General features: G+C 34.7%; 1 protein-coding gene across 2 annotated transcripts; it reads right to left on the reverse strand.

Annotated features, from left to right (window-relative positions):
• Nucleotides 1-2,214: 2,214 nt before the first annotated feature.
• On the reverse strand, nucleotides 2,215-16,098 carry LOC114322206 (Voltage-gated chloride channel family protein). 2 transcript variants are annotated; one of them, XM_082903480.1, is made up of 7 exons: nucleotides 15,712-16,098; nucleotides 15,429-15,629; nucleotides 15,169-15,346; nucleotides 6,419-6,681; nucleotides 5,769-6,038; nucleotides 4,529-5,657; nucleotides 2,215-2,917 (listed from the first exon to the last, which is right to left on the reverse strand). In XM_082903480.1, exons 1-7 carry the CDS (start codon nucleotides 15,849-15,851, stop codon nucleotides 2,786-2,788), a joined length of 2,313 nt encoding a protein of 770 aa, XP_082759606.1. In that variant the 5' UTR covers nucleotides 15,852-16,098; the 3' UTR covers nucleotides 2,215-2,785. The 2 variants fall into 2 exon arrangements, with proteins under 2 accessions (XP_082759606.1, XP_082759607.1); XM_082903481.1 differs by having other exon boundaries at nucleotides 15,965-16,078.
• Between the last annotated feature and the right edge of the window lie 1,841 nt (nucleotides 16,099-17,939).

Consider the following 17,939-nt stretch of genomic DNA (forward strand, 5'->3'; position numbering starts at 1 on the left):
TATCAGTGATATATAACATTTCTCTACTATAAAATTTATAAGAATTTTTTTTAGCATAATTAAACATTTAAAGTGATAAATTAAACATTTAAAAAAAAAAAAAAAAAAAAAAAAAAAAAGAGTAAAGAAAATAATGATATAAAAATTTCAAGATATTACTTGGATTAAATTGAAATATATATTTTTATTAGGGGAAAAAAATAATTTTCCAAAAGTTGAGGGGGGGCACGTGACCCCTCTGGGCCTCACGTGCCTCCGCCCCTGCGTGGAGGGATATTTTGGTCATTTTACGGGAGCTTGTCCTTATGGACATAATAAATTATCGCTTAGACTTTTGGGTAAAGAAAATCTAAGATTGAAATTTTTGCGCGAACGCCCTAAAAAAAGATGTTCTTTCTATCACACATTTTTTGACTTATTACATTCTGGTTGCTTGGGAAACTAACTACTGGTAATATTGCTTCTGTAATTGTAAGTGCCTTCCTTTGTTTTAAATCTATCACCGGAACAAATCGAAGCTGCATAAGCATCGAAGCTGGGACTAGCACTAACCTGAAGGTCTTTATCTCTCCACATTTGTGTAATTATTAAACTATATGCTATTCATGGGCTGAGTATTCAGATCTACACGGTGGGTTTTCAATATTCGTAGAAGGGGTTTTCATATCTACATTGTGTTGATATTTAAATAATAATCGGATCTATAGATCTACACAATGAATTTTTGGCTTCTTTGTCATCCATTTGTGAACCATCTTTTGGCTTTCGTTGTTTATTGTTGATTTTTTTCCCTTCATTTCTCTTGGGGCTGCAACCTACGGGTTGATGTGCTAGGGTAGAAGGCCATGAGTTGCTAAGTTTTTCTCTTTCCTTAGTTGTGCAATGCGTGGGGTTGCCATAGAGAGGAGGGTAGGTGGTGGATTTTTGTGAGTTATGCTGTTTGATTTCCCATTTCATATTGGTGGTGGACACAATTATTCGTAGAAGGATGATTAGAATCGAAGATGTAATTAATTTTAGTTTGGCAAGACTTTTGAAATTGAGTCTGTAAAATTTTAATGTTGTCAGAAGTATTGGGAAATGGCTTCCCTCCTATATCTGCGATCGGACTAGAGGATGTTGTTCGGCCTGTGATCCATTGTCTCATGTGTTGATTAAAAAAAAAAAAAAAAACCATTGCCTCATGTGTAATTTTTTTATTTGTTTTTGGTGTGATAAGCGTTTTGTAGTACATTGAGTCTACAGAATTATTATTTATTTATTTTGGCATCACTTCAATAATTCATTGCAGTCTTGCCTAAGTTATAGCTCTCCAATAATTCATGGCAGTCTTCCCTAATATGCCTATGATGTCTTTTACATGAGGTGAGAAGCATGCTAAGTTTGTGCACAACACACTCATGCTATTTAGAGATACAGGGCTATAAATTCACTTGGAAAAATATCCAAAACCAAAATTATGAAAAGTCATTGAGTGTCACCAACGACGCTGACGTGGCAATGCCACAAATACTTCAACACCATTGATTTTTGTGAGACCAACAAAACTGAATGGTGGTGATGAGTTAGTGGCATTATAATGGGTGACATTGAATATTTTTTGCAAAACAATCTACTTGGACCTTATGCAGTCAATTTTTTTTAAGGAGTGTTGCAACAATCCCTTCTGAATTTCTAAAATAATAAAACAAATCATTAAATTTTTGAAGATCTTTGAGGTCAAAATTTTATTCCTATTTTGCTCTTCAACTGTGCAAATAATTTTCTAGCAATTGTTCATTCTTGAGTTCTATTTTTCCTTTTGTTTTAATGTGTGGAATAATCTTAGTTATGTTGTCACAGTTTTTCTTTTCAGTAGCCATTATGAGTTGTTTTTCCCTTTTGTAAGTATTTGAGTTTACGGTTAACTTTCTTTTTTTTGTTTTCTTTTTTCTTTTTCATGGCTGAGCAAGTAAATCAAAACCGCAAATTAGGAAGGCTTCAAGATTACCAAGGCTAAACTTTAGAATATCGTTGTCACCAAAACGGTCGCCCTTACAATTCTAAGAATGTGTTAATTGACCTTGGTTATCTTGTTACATTTATTATTATTTTTTATATGTGCAAGTATTATCGTAAGTATTTAAACTTAGTGTTAGCTTGTGGAAAAAAGAAAAGAAACAAATTCTCTTCAAGGTATTTTCCACTAAAACAATAACACAAATTCTAAGTTGATTTATTTCACATGATAATCACAATTTATTCCCATCTCTTTTTTATTCCAGCTTTAATACATTTACAAATTTGAACTTCAAACAAAAATGTAAAGGGCACTAGCTAGAATGCGGCCCCCTCGCTAGCATATCATAAAGTAGTAGTAAAACCCTAATCCATATACCTCTTTCTGGCATCTCTGCACATTTCAGTTCGAGTTTATGGATTTGTCCTCGTACAGAAATTGATTAGTCTATCAATACTGCAACATAAAAACTGCTCAACATTCTCAACGGAGCATTTGTTATTGACCGTGTACTACAAACTACAAAAACTAGACTAGAGCAAAATCTGTCATCCATATAAGAAAATAACTCATCTCATCATTTCAGTCGGACTTACCAAATGCATCCGGGCATAAGTTAGGTGGCTGTCTCCTAAATATGATCCCTCTCCAGCTCTGGATTTCATAATGCGAAATTGAGAAAGAGTACAGTAGCAATCCCGAATGTGAATATTGTACAGCTCCATAAGAATGTATTTACAAACTTGATTCCAAGGCCACTTCAAGTGCTTGGTTGAAATGGATGGCCTAAAAGATTTTATCCCAACAAGGAAACTGAATTCTTAAACTTTTCCACCTGTTTATCAACGAAGGATGCATACCCAAGATATGTTCCGGCATGAAATCATGCCTCGTCAATATACCCACCACCGGCAATCTCTGCAAAGTAAGCAAGATTAGCTAATAAAGACTGGTTTTTGTAGCTAATAAACATAACTAATCAATAAAAATAACAGAGAATTGTCATTTGGAAAAATAAAAGTGAAAATTCATCTCCTTGCACACATTTTCTAATTACCTCCTTCCCCAAAATTCAAAATTACCATTTTATCTCATTACACATTTTGTAATCCCAAAAATATCTTTACCTCTCACCTTTCATCTCCCTTTAAGCCTATCTAATCTTTCAAACCCTAACTCCACACCCACACCAAGCACCTCCGACCAGCCCCAAGTCCTCCCCACCACCGCGATCTGGCCCCCCACCATCTTTGACCATCCCAACCACCCCTTCCTCCAAAGCGATAGCCCCTCTCCATCCCCTAACCATCACAACAGCCCCCCACCACCACAATCTAGTCCCCATACCCACTGTGAACCAGATCTTGGGTATTTAGATCTAGAAGGCGGCGGGGAAGGGGTGGCACCACCAACAGCGGAAGTGGCAGCAATGGATGGATGGTGACGGGGAGGGGATGGGTGGGTAGAGAAACTAGGGTTTTAAAAATTTTAGGGTTTTGAGGATATTTTGATACTTTTATGTAAGAATAAAATTGTAATAAAAACAAATAAATTATTAAGGGTGCTAGGAGATATTTTTGCGATAAATTATGAAACATAGCATTTTATGCATGAGATGAAAGTCAGAGGTCAACCAAATAGTTACCTCGGTAAATCTTACCAACAAATTTGGCCTAATTAAACAAGAAGGTATGTTTGATATAGAAAAATATAGTATGAAATTTTGAATGGGATATTATCAGCATCTCAAATAATAATGGGAAAATAGATACGACAAAAAGTTGTGAAAGCAAAGAAAGCAGAAAATCTAAGAAAAAATGTTGGAAAATATTTCATAAAAATCAACAAAAAAAAGCCAAGAAAATTTATGCTTTTAAAAGTAAGCATATCGGGGATATTGTGTAGTTTTAAGGCCAATAGAGATGATTACAAAATGAGAAATATTATACAATTACAAACTAACAAATCTTATAAATTATACTTACGGATGTACACCAATCATATTATTAAAGTGGGTCGTATTTTCAATTCCAAACTCCAAAGTTTCATTATTGTATAGCATTTTCCTTAAAAATAAATCATAGAAATGTGCACATCTGAAATAGCTCACAGTTTTAGGACTTAGTAAAAGGAGGATTTGGTAGGAGCGGTAGACAATGTAAAGAAACTTTAAAGGTGGAAAATCATCACATTGTCCCAAGCTAATGTATTTTTTTTAAGGCAGTGTTTGATAAGGCTGGAATAGAATGGTCATTTCGTCAAAACACCCATTCTCATGTTTGGTTTGGTAAAAAAGAAAGGAATGTACATTTCAATAAGAATCACCATTCACCGATTTAGGACAAAAGTCCTTCCATTGGAAGGCCAAGGAATAGCTATTCTATTCCTGCCCAAAATCATTACAATAAACCAAACACTACTTGAGTGCCATGCTACTGTGTATCCTACAAGTGCGTAAGCTAATCTTTTACGTAGAAATTGCATATTCATAGTAATAAAGAAAATAATAGATAGGAGAAAAGTTCTTACACCAGAAAATTTAGGGATAACCAACAGGTGCCTTAAACCAACTTCTCGGAAAAGTATGAAAGCCTTCGCCAATGACATTGTCTCCACAACAGTATATGGGGAAGCATTAGTAAAAGGATGCAAATCAACAAACATCTCCATCTCTTCCTCAGTCAATTCTATATCTTCTATTTTGTCACCATTACCCAAACCCTTCTTTGCAAAATCCACTGCTGTGAATTGATTAAAGTCATCAGTGCCTGTTGGTACTGGAGTTAGCAAGAAAGCTTTTTTCTTTAGTAACATGATTAGATGGGCACGGAGCACCAAACCAAACAGAACTGGAGATACAGAAAGCAGAGGCTCATCTATCACAGGAAACCCATTGTGCCTTGTAGTTCTGAGAACGTGTACGATGTTACTAACCTTCTCAATGCCATTAAAGAGCTGAAGTGGACCTGTGACCACATTCCCCACTGTCAATTGTCTCATGTAAGGCTCAGCATGAGCTTTTAGGTAAGGAAAACCCTTCAATTTCATTATAAGGTCGTAAATATTTCTATTGAACCCATCAGCTATAGTCTTTGAAACTAGAAGAACCAGCATTATGAGGGGTAGAAGTAATAGATTATTGGTCAATTCTAGGATAATAACACACAAGGAAACTGTCATCCTCATAGATCCACCAAGAAGTGAAGCAGAACCCAGGACAGCAAAAAGGCCGTGGTTAAGATTTGAACGTGAACCAATTAGCATTCCAACTAAACGTCCATAAGATGCACCAATCAAGATAACAGGTATAAAGAGACCAGTAGGAGCCACAATCCCATAGCTTATGATACTGAGGAAAAAGCAGGTGACGAAGAATATGAAAATAGATGATAAGTGGAACTCAGCGTCGGTGTTCTTGCTGAATAGGTTTTTGATTGCATCATCATTTGTGTTGAAAATGAGGCTGGCAAGATCATTATAGTGATTAGGAGGGCATTGGAACTTCTTGTAGTTACCAGACCGACCAATTGTTGGGCAAGCTTCTGTAGCATCAATTGGGCAAGTCTGGCAAGATGCAAGCCACGGTAATCCAAATAAAAGACACGATGTAAAAATGGAAATTGAACAGGCAAGAAGTATTTTGTAAGCAGAGCCTTTCCTGGAGAAGGGAGGTCAACAAAGAAGATTGAGCCCACCATGATCTTTTCTATTATTCATATGTTTAAAGCACAGAATGTGTAAGACAACAGCAAAGCAAAAGAGAGCTTACTCATTAATTAGACTGTAAATCCGGAGAACCTTTTCTAAAAGAAAATTGTATAAACTTCCCAATATGCCCCCTATCATGCCAAGAAGAAAAACAGGAGGTACATCCACAAGGTGATATGTAACATTTGCTGAAGTGACATCAAACATTATAAGACCCCCAGTGCCAAATAGCCCACATTTGCCAGTAAAGCAAAAATCAATCAGAGCCCGAAGCACAATTGCAACAACTGCTGTTGTGAAAAAAGCTCTCCATAAAAGGGCACCTCTCCACCTGAAGAACAAAATATTAATATAATGTTTTAGACAATGCTAAATTTTATCATGAGCAATGCACTATTTTTAGCACTTTTTATTTACAAAAACAACAATATGAATATGTCAGTTACCAATGCACATACCATTCATGGATTGCAACAGCCTCAACAAGCTACCCAGCAACATACAATGATCTCAAAACACACACACATAAACAGAAGAGCAACTTTATAAGAAGTAAGAAATGAAAACCTTATATGAATGATGAACTCTAAATTCCCCAATGTAACCAAATCTAGTAGTCAAATTAGAAGAAAAAAAAATTGGGTAGGTATCGAATTAGAAAATTGATAGCACCAAAAAGAAAAACAATGCAAATAGATGGGTTAACTGTACCATGATGCCATTTCTTCAAGAGCGAACAACACACCACCAACTGGGGCACGAAAAGCAGCAGCTATTCCAGCAGCTGATCCACATGTAACAAGATCTCGTCGGTCTCGGTCATTCTTAAAAAACTGTAACCATTTCCATGTCAACCTGTATTTCTTTGACCCACCCTGACCCATTAACGCTGCAACACATGCACCAGTATGCACCATGGGCCCTGCCTTTCCAATATGAAGAGATGATGCCACGGCAGAAATGCTACCAATGATCTGTACAATAAATCAACATCAATATGAGATATCTAACTTTCTAACAGGAAAATTACATGGTATTTGTATGAGGTAAAGATCGTGTGTTTCTATGGGCATGTGACAAAAGATGTGTAAGCAATCAACTGATAGATATTTGGCAAAACTGTCGTAATGTCCAAAAATTCCAACAGGCATAAATAACTTGTCACACATTTGATTCGGAACAAATCATGCAGTGAGGCATTCATAAAGTTAGATAAGCAAAAATGGGTAAGCAAATATCTTTCCATGAATATGTTTTTCATTATCTATAGGCATAAACATCTGTGGGTGCAACAAAGATATCTTGTTTCAAATTACGCTCACTGATTTGAAGGCTTATAATCTGCCTCTTGCAAACAAAAAGTGGGGATGACACCCCAAATTGTATGAAGAGTAAAATAAGAAACATAATAATTATAAAAATAAATGAGTATCAAGAAGAGAAGAGAGATAGTAAAAAAGCGAATATGAACATGCAAATTAGGTAGGTCTACGAGGAACGGACACTGCATTTTAGTCATGATAGCAGCATCTGACACACGCACAGTTTGAACATGCCACGTGGCATATCAATTTTCTTAATGTGTATCATATGTTTGGATTGGAACACATTTTTGGACATGTTTGGGATTTTATTGGTATTTTAGAAAGTTACTTTGACAACCGAAGTATAATAGTTGAAATAATAAATTGAAAATAAAAAATAAATCTAAATTATTCAATGTTTGTTTTGTGCTCTAAATACAAATCCATCCATTGTGAAGTGAAGGAACATAACTAACTTAAAAAACAGACCATGCGATCTCAACCATTGACGGCTTCCATCTTCGACCATGACCACTTAAAAAACATGACTCTCTCTCTCTCTCTCTCTCTCTCTCTCTCTCTCTCTCTCACACACACACACACACAACCTCCTCTCACTCCTAACTTTTCCCTTTCATTCCTCTTCCCTACACCAGTTGCTGCTTTCTGGTGGTTGTTAATGTCTTTTTCACAGTAAGTGACCATCTTAAATGTAAAATGAAAGAAGTGTATTGCCACAAAAAAAACAAAGCCCAATGTGTGTTTGGGAGGGGAAAGATTGGGTGCACATCTAACATTTGGCATCGTGCACAAAGTGGTTTTCCCGAAACTTGAACCCATAACCTTAAGGTTATTAGGCCAAGGTTTTACCATAGAACCAATAGTCCCTCCTAAGCCATGTTTGTTTGGGTGGACATGAGCTTGGGATTGGACTAATAGTCTAATAAAATTATTAATCCGATATTTGGTTAAACAATTGAAGTAGGGACTAACAATCCATCCAGAAATGGTATCTCACATATGATAGACTATTCAATCCCACAGTGGGGGGGTGGGATATAAATTGGAGGACTAAGCCAAAGTCTAGACTATTAGTCATTTCTTATAATCCTACCTCAATCCAAACATAGGATAGGATACACAATCCAAAAGGATTCGTAGTGCTAGGACTATTAGTCATGGAAATGCTAATCCAACCTAATGCAGTCCGCCCAAACAAACATAGCCCTAGTGTATTGCCACAATAGGAACCAACTATAAACTAAAAGTTCTTTTACTCTTTTTTTTTTTTTTTTTTTCTTTTGTTTTAGCTTTTGATTTATTCATTAATTAGGTAATTGTTTATATTAGGAGTTGATTGTTGTGCTTGTCAAAGTTTTGACCCAAGTCTATTAGAAAATTGAAACTGTGAATTGTAATGTGCATAAGAAATCAATAAAAGACCATCATTGATGTATTGTTTCATGACCTTAAGGATGAAGTATGCAATTTTTTAACTTGTAAATCTTACAGTAATACATTTTGCAACTTAGCAATGCAAACAGCTGTTTCAACAAATGGGCTTTCCAGACAGCCCCAATGACCAATCTTCGAATGAATTGATAAGGAATCCAATAAGTCCAACATTGATTCCTTTAGATGTATCAATTGGGCAATAACATCCATAATGATTAGGATGGATATCTCTTATCCAAAGAAAACTGGCAGAGACTGTCAATCCTCCATATAGACGAAATAACTCAATTTTTCCCATGAACTATTTTGTGTAAATGAATTAGTTCAATCCAAAACTTGAGATAATGGGCGTAAGCCAAAAAAAAAGACTCATAAGTAATGGTTAATGAAGTTGGATTGAAGTTCCCAAATTCTACGGAGTTGGTATTAATTTATGCCCAACTGCTCCACATATAGTTCTTGAAACCACATTTTCTAAATGAATAATCTAATTTGATCTTGTAAAAATCAACTACAAAATGAAAATGTTTATTTTTCAAATGATTCATATCATCAAGTGTACGCATTCCAAATTTTCCTTTTTTGAGGAGTGTGTTTTGCGAAGACTCTTCTCTTGTCAAAGCTCTTACAGATTTAAAGTAAGTCTCTGGATGCAACACCTCCATAAGTTAAGGCCCTACTCAATTTGTAAGCAACAAACCTTAAAATAAATTATTTTTCCCTTGCATGTGCATCCTATGCCTAAATATCACATATTCGTTGTGATTTCCATAAAGTTTCCCCTTAATATTTTCATATTTTTCAAGTTATCTAGCCAAAGTTTTAATTTGTGTTGGTGAATATTGCTAGAAATCACCAGAAATGAAAAAAATAAAATCAAAAATAGATATAAATTTTGGGTAACAAACTAGTTAAGGCACAAAAATCTCGCTCTTTTTAAGGAGATTCAAGAGCTCTAATTGGCAAAGCCCACAAACTAGTACAATAGAATTTATCTTCTAGCTTGTCCCCTCCAGGCTCCAAGATATAATAGCCCTATTTGTTGTATAACACGCACCAATTATGCACCATAGAAACACCCTCTCTTTTTCCCCGATAATCCAAGTGTTTTTTCCTAGTATCCATTATAATTTAGTTTAATCGTTGGTGAATATTGGTAGAAATCACCCTAAAAAATGAAAACGATAAATTACAACACATAAAATTTTGGTAACAAATAAATTAGGCTAACGCACAGAAATCTCATATCTATTTAAGCAGATTCAAGGCCTCAGCAGTTGGCAAAGCCCACAAAACAGTGTAACAAAATTTATCTTCTTGCTTGTCCCCTCTAGGATACAACAGCTGGACTATTCGTCGTATAGCTCGCATCAATTTTGCACAAATGATTGGGCCCAAAGCACCACCAAAAAACACCTTTTTTTTCCCAATAATCTTTAAGTGTTTTTTCCAATATCTCTTACAATTCAATTTCTAAATATTTATAGTGTTTTTTCCCATTAGTTTTTCATGTTGGTCAAGAAGCGTTCTTATACAACTTTATTTATTTCTTCTTCTTTTTTATTTATTACTTTCTCATCTTTTTATTTAATACACACACATCAATTCATCCTAAATATAATATTTTACTTGCACAGGGTTTTAAAAGAAATAATTTATTTGCACAAGGATTATTTTAAAAGTAAAACATACAACTACCTTTATTATCTATTCTACTGAGCAACTCCAATCGGAGAGGCAAGTGAAGCATTTTGCCTAGACTTATCACATAATGGAACCCCAATAGAGTAGGTAATACGGTAAGCAGTTTGCCTCATCCTCTCCTAGGCAAAGTGGTTAGGTTAGGTGAAATACGAATGTAATTTTGTTTTAGGCAAAATGACTATTAGTGTTGGAGTTGCTCTAGCCAATAACCTGGTTAATGTTTCCCTTATTGCAATTTCCCATTTCTACTTCGTCTTCTATTAAGTGAAACATCCCTTATAACAAAAGCTTCAAAGCAAGACAAAGCACAAAGTCCTTCCTACACAGTGTAAGCCTACTCCTTCCAATCATTGATTTGATTCTGAATATGAGCAAAATTTATTTGTCAGGTGTGACAACCCCATCACGTATTATACTTATATTTACTTAATTATGAATGCTAATTATGTGTTTAATAATGTGATTTTGTATGCATATTTGTTCATTGTTGAAATATCTGTTATGATTTCTGTTTCGGATTCGAAATTGGCCTTAACGACTTCAGAAACCAAAATTGATTAATTTAATGAAAATGGCATAATTTTTAGAGCCTATTGAAAAGTTTGATTAAATTTGATTCAAATTGAATTAATTAGATTAAATCAATTAAATTAAACTTTGTTTGATTAAGCCTTAAGCTCTAATTAATTAGCTTAATCCCTAATTAGTGTATTAAGTTAATCAAGCCTATATATATATATATTAGGTGATGAGTTTAGCTTATTTTGAGCTCAAGAAAATCTGCTGGAAGTTTCAAGAGAGCAAGAGAGACTTCATTTTAGAGAGAGGGAGTATAGCGATCCCGGGTTTACCCTTGTTGTATAGTGATCCGGACATGTGTCCGTGGATGTTGGTAGTTGAGTACTATTTTGTTTACATCCTTTTTCTACGTATTTGAGTTATAGGATGTGTTGGGCGGATTTGTTTCAGGTTGGTTGAGTTTAGAAACCAAAACTAGTTGCCCAGATTTTTGGCCTGTACGCTCGAGCGGAGGTGTTGGCGCTCGAGCGGGTAATACACCCATCCAGTATTTGTTGTGCAGTGTTGTACGCTCGAGCGTAGAGTTGGCCGCTCGAGCGGATATGTGTGAGTGGACGCTCGAGCGTAGGGTTGGGAGCTCGAGCGGAGGCCTGGTTCTGCAAAAGTGCTGGGCGTGTGCATTCTGCGCTCGAGCGGAAGGTTGGCCGCTCGAGCGGAAGTCTGTGAGTGGCCGCTCGAGCGGGGTGTTTTACGCTCGAGCGGAGACCTGGGTTAAAGTCCCGAATTTGTGACTCTTCAAATCACTTTTTCACTTTCTCTTCTCTCTCTTACTTTTCCAAAATCACCATTGTTGAGCCTCTCACTCTAGACTCTACCTTCTCTCTAGGTTTTGATCTAGTAGGAGTGATTTACTCACCTTTGGCCTTTACAAAAAGGTTGTTGATCGTCGAGGGCTTCATTTTAATCTGAAAATCTTGGGTTTTGGAGCACGTTGAGTTTTGTCGTCTTCTCCTTTGGGACTCCGAATTTGAGGTAGGGATAACCTACTCCTCTCTATGGGTTTTGTCTTTAAATTTTGGTATTTTGAGATGTTGGGCTTGGTTTGGTAATTTTGTGAAAGTTTGGGGCTTTTGTGTAATTTTACAAAAGTTGGGGTTTTATTCATAATAAACCTAGATGCATGTTTGGCATAGAGAAATGGAATGATTGTTGAATCATTGATGAAAATGGGACCTAAGGGTTGAAATGTTAATTATGGGAATTGACCTAATTACATTGTTTAATTAATTGGGATAATTAATTGAGAAGAATGAAGAAATGAAATGTTGATTGAATATCCGTTGTGCATTTATTTTCTGTTTAGAAATAATTGCTTTGGGCTATCGGTGGAGGATAGTCGTGATTGTTGTAGACAATGCATGATGATTAGGCAAACTGAAACTAATCAATGAAATGTGTCATGGAACTTGACGGTTGATAGAATACATTAACTGTATGTATTGGGTGATTGTATATAGAACCAATGTGTTTATATACGTTATGTGTAGAGGAGGAGAAAGGGAATGTACTCCGCGGTTTAGGGGAAGATAGGGGATGTACCTCTAAACCGGTTAGTGTTGGGAGAAGATAGGGGATGAACTCCGTAGATACAGCTCATATGCTTGTCTAGAAGTGAAGATAGAGCTTATATGCTTATCTTTGTGATGTGTGGATATAGCTCATATGCTTATCTGTGGATATTGTGGTTATACATATCTGTTGTAGAATGTAGATATAGCTTATTTGTTTATCTGAGAATGTGGATATTGTTGATATACATATCTGTTGAGAATGTGGTTAGTGCTTATATGCCTATCCGTTGAAAAAGGGAAAATGAAAGGAAACTTGGACTTGTAAGTCGCTTGACATAAAGATGTGGTTTATGTGATTGTATCAGTGTTGGCCATCTATCAATTGCTAATATTTTAGGCATTGTTCATGGTTGGTTTAGTGTATTTCTACTGGGCTGTGGCTCACCCTATATGGGAATATCATTTTCAGGTGCAGGAAGCATGCCACCTCCAAGGACATAACTTGGGAGGCTAGAGACGGACATGTTTTGTCGTTTTGCTTTTGATGTATTACATGTAACTTCAAGCCAAGGGCTTTATGTGTAAACGAGTTAGTACTCTTTTGTTGTAACCAAGTATTAACTTGGAAAGCTGTAAGCCCGTAGGGCATTTTGTTATGATGTTAACATGTAATACTTATATAATGGAACTCTAATGAATAAAGGAATGTGGTTAGTTTATATGTAAATGCATGTCTTATCTGATGGGTTTATTGTTATTATTTTGAGGGCGTTACAAGGAGAGAAGAGACCTTGGAGATTTTGCTAAGCGATTGAGGAATTGTGAAGAAAGGCTTCAGAACTAGTTAGAATTGGTGCAATTGAAGACCTTAGGTAAGCTCTTGAACCTCAATTCATGAATTTTAAGTCATCAATTATGTGAATTCAAGAAGATTATAAGATTAAATTCAAGAAATAGCTTGAAACATGATGAATTTGGAAGCTTGGCATACATGCATGCATAATTTTTTGAAGTTTCATATTTTTGAGCATGATTCATGTCATCTATGTTGAAATTAGAAATCATATTATACATGCATTCATAATTCATAAGGTTTTGAAGTTGAATTTCATGTTTTGTGAACTTCGGAAAAAAATTTAAAACTACATGATCCATGCATGGGAATTTGAGTTTCAATCATGAAGCTTTAAGCTTCAATTTTGCAAAATTATGAAGTTTTTGAGATAAGGGTTTAGAATTGGCCTTGTACTCATGTTTTAGAAGAGTTTCCATGGTTTGAGATGTTTCATGCATGAATCCACACTTTGAACATATGTTTTGGAGTTCAAATTCTGCTCTGGAAAACCCAGAATTCGGCCTCACAACTCAAGCGAACAAGTTGTCGCTCGAGCGTACTTATCCAGCATCCAGTAGTTTTGCAAAGCATTACACATGGCTCGAGCGACCAAATGACCGCTCGAGCGACCTCAGTATATTTTGCACCTTGGCTCGAGCAACTATCGAGCCTAGATTCAGACTATCCAGTACTTTTGCAGACCATGTGGTCCGTCCGCGCGACCAATGTTGCGCTAGAGCAAAGTGCCCTGTCTCAACATGTTTTGAAAAGTTACATTATGTCCATATTTGCATTCTCTCTTCCATCCAAGCATTCTTAGACATGAATTGAGCATCCGAAATAAATTAATGAGTTAGAATAAGACTTAAAAGAATTGAATAAATTAAAGAGCGTTTTGAATAAGCAATGTGATCCAATACGTATATGTTTATGAATTGTGTAGGTTCATCCACGAAGTTGCATCATCAACCAAATCACTGCTAGTAATATCTTAGTAAAGATATTTTTGTATACATTATTTTCTAAGTGATACTAATGTGGTAAGTTTTTCCGAACTTATGATTTTGTGATATGAATGATACTTCTATTTGTCCAATCATCATGATATCTGTAAATGTGATTGATGAGATACAAATGCGTATGATGGATCTAAGGTCGTTTTGCATATCTGAATTGGACCTAAGGTCGTTCTATATAAGTTGACAAGATGGACCCAAGATCGTTTTGAATTTATAATAAGTGTAAATATCTGTTATGTGTTGATCAAATGGTATTGATTGGACTCAAGGTCGTTCCACCAAGTATGATCTGTCTGTTCTGAATCTCTGAGATATGATGGACCCGAGGTCATTTTACGACAAGAATTTGAGTATGAAGTTAATTACGTTATATATATCAGAACTCATTCATAAAATCTCTTTACTCAGATGTTATTCACTAGGTTTTAACTCACTCCGTTATATATATATATATATATATATATATATGTATGTAGATAGGTGAACAGTGGGATGTCTAGCCCTAGTGAACCTGTGAAGGATTACCGAGTTCATGAAGTCAACCTTGAACGGCCTGTCATATGAGGCTTTTGTCCCTTTTATTTTTGTTGGTCATGTTTGACCACGTTTTGTACTTTTAACTTTCAAGTGTTGTAAGATGATGTTCTGTACTTGTGCGGAATGGTTTGTTGATATCTGTAATATGTATATATATGATCCGTGAGTTATTAATGTATAAAATGCTTTTGTTTATGTCATGTATGCACAGTCCATTAAACAAAATTTTATAATTATGCTTATGCTTCTGAGCTCATATAATTAAATATGATTTGAATTTCGTCTGAGGCCATCGGTAATCTTATGATTACTAGCCAGTTGTGATCCAAACCTCTAGGCCGGGTTCAGGTCATCACATCAGTTGTCACCCAAATCACCTTAAGCATCCTTCCAACACAAATTTAAAAAAGGTTTTTGGGCAAACGCAATGTCATCCACAAGAATATACCAATTATCCAAATAAAACTAGGGAAACCTTGAAAACAAGACAGGCCAACCATTAAGAATTCAATATTACCTTAACAAGCAGAGTCCGTAGAGAAAATATTCCCGGGGCGTCTACGCCATTCAAGTAGGCTTTGACTTCAGGTATACCCGAACCAGCAGCCTCGGGCGATATCAACGCCGTGATTACACTAGAGAACAAGGTGAGAACAAAATTTGAGGCAGCAAAAACAAGAAACGCCGCCAGAAACCTGCACAACATCAAGAAGAGTGACTTTCCACAAATTACAAGAAAAAATAAATAAAACAAAAATTGAGAGTTGTACTACGAACTTTCTAGCCAACATCATGTCGGAAGTGACGACGAACTTATAGCCAGCAACGTTCTCGACGGCGAGATTGTTGGTGAAACCGACGAGACCGACAACGATTCCGATAGCGAAACAGAGAGTCCACTTCATGAATATGTACTGGCATATTTGGATCTTGCTCCGACTCCTCCAGTCTTGCTTGAAGAAATCGTTCTCTACAATCCTTCCAATTCAAAAAAAAAAAAACAAATCAGAAGCCTACTCAATTGCAATATGTAATAAATGTAGAGAGATTTGAGAGTGACTCGTAGTCTAGGCTTTCGATGGGGCAGAGGTTTGAGCCGACGATTGCTAGCTGAGAGGTGGTGTTGGAGGCTGATCGACGGAGGGAGTGATGAGGGAGGAGGGGCTGGATTGGAGACTCTTCCTCTGCATTGTTGTACATGGCTATCGCTTTGCTTGCTCGGTGATTGATTCTATCTAGAGAGACAGAGAGAGAGAGAGAAAGAGAGGGAGAGAGAGAGGATGGGATTGGATTAGTGGCGAAGAGAGACGTACAGAGGTAGAGAGAGAATTTGCAGGGACAGAGTCTCGACGGGCACAGTCTCCTTCCTTGCCTTTCCTTTCTAAACAAAAGTTATTTGGTGCTATTCTAATAGCATCTTTCGTTGTTCCATAATTTTGCACAAATTGACATTCTCTTTTCAACAAAGTCATAGGTCACGTTTTGGGTAAATGATATTTTAATCTAAAATCCAAAAAAAAAAAAATTATTTTAAAAATTCAATCCAATTCATATCAAAACTCCATGATTCATTTTTATTCCTTCTACTTTTTTATTATGTTTTTGTAAACAATTAAAAAATTAGTCTAAAATTCTTAATTTTTTTTATCTCATATTTTAGTTAAAAAAAAAATTACCTATAAATTCTATTTTAGAGAATGGTAATCCATTTAGTCTTAATAATTTTTTATAAATCAATTAGTCTCATTAATTTTGAAAAAATAGATTTAATATATTATTTAAAAATTAGATTTATATTTATATCTTTATTTCTATTATGTTTCCTTCTTCTTCTTCTTTTTTTTTTTTCTTTTTTCTTTTGTGCTAAAAAGGTAAGGCACATGATACGAGAATCAAATTTGAATAAATTTTTATATGAGAATCTTTTTTACTTGAAAAACATTCCAAAAGGATGTATGTTTCTTCAAACATTTCAAAAGGAGCACAAAAACTCCTTAATAAGTTCTGAGTGAATGTATAATTTCAAATTATGACACTCCAATGTAATACTCAAACGTAACACTCCAAAAATATTTTTTAGTGTACTTTTTTCAAGTATAACATTCCAATTTATATTTCAAAAAAAAACCCCTTATTATAACACTCTAATGTAACATATATAAAATTTTCTTAATGTACTTTTTTCAAACGTAATACTCTAAAACAAAATATATGGGATTCTTCAAAACCATTCTAAAATGAGTATAAAAATTCTTTAGTAAATTTTAGACAAATGTATAATTTCAAACTGTAAATGTTATGTTTGGAAAATGTACACTAAATTTTTTTTTAGTGTTTTTGTATGTATTATATTGGAGTATTACGTTTGAAATTACATGGAATGGAGTGTTACATTTGGAAAAAGTATACAATTTTTTTTTTTTTTTTGTGTATTACATAGGATTGTTATGATTGGAAAAACTACACTAAGGAATTTTTATTGAGTATTATGTTGTAATGTTTGAGAAAAGCATACTAAAGAATTTTTTAGTATGTTATATTAAAGTGTTACGTTTTTGTTCGTAATGTGAGATTTGTTCCCGAAGAAGAAAAAATTCAAAACCTCTATAGTACAGATTGTCCAAATGTGTAATTTCACATTTGAAAAAACCCACTTTTATCCCTCAAAAATTAAAACCAAATATGTAAGTGACTATTCTTTTATGTAATTTCTACTTTAATGGAACCTTTGGGCTCATAAGAAAAAAATAGAAAACTAAACAGTTCACAAAATCACATTTTAATATTTATTAGTATTTCACCCAAAATAAAATAAAAATTAAAAAAAAAAAAAACTACTAAGAAATCCTCTTCCCAAACTACCCTTAAAATTTCATCAAATTAGAAATTAATCAAATCTTTTACTAAATTTTTAATAATTTTTTTTATTGAAGTTTGATAAAATTATTAAAAATTGGAAGTTTGGAGATAAGTTTTATTTTTTATTTTTTATTATTACCTGAATCTGTTAAATGAGGCTTTTGAGATAAATTAACTATTTACAAAAAAAAAAATAATAAAAAATTTAATTCTCACCATTAGAATGAGTTATATCACATTAAACAAATTTAATAGAAAAAACAAAATAAAATGTTTGAGATGCTCTAAGATAAACGAGTTGGTTTAAGAGCCTATTCATTTTTAGAGTTAGGTCGGTTAGAATTATTAGTGTAGAAATTATTAGTGAACAGATTGTTAGTGTAGGGATTAATAGTGAGGTATTAAGAAAAATTATATTTGTTTTATGAT

Source organism: Camellia sinensis, chromosome 13, assembly GCF_055761805.1.
Source record: "Camellia sinensis isolate YWXY chromosome 13, ASM5576180v1, whole genome shotgun sequence".
Classification (NCBI taxonomy): Eukaryota; Viridiplantae; Streptophyta; class Magnoliopsida; order Ericales; family Theaceae; genus Camellia; species Camellia sinensis.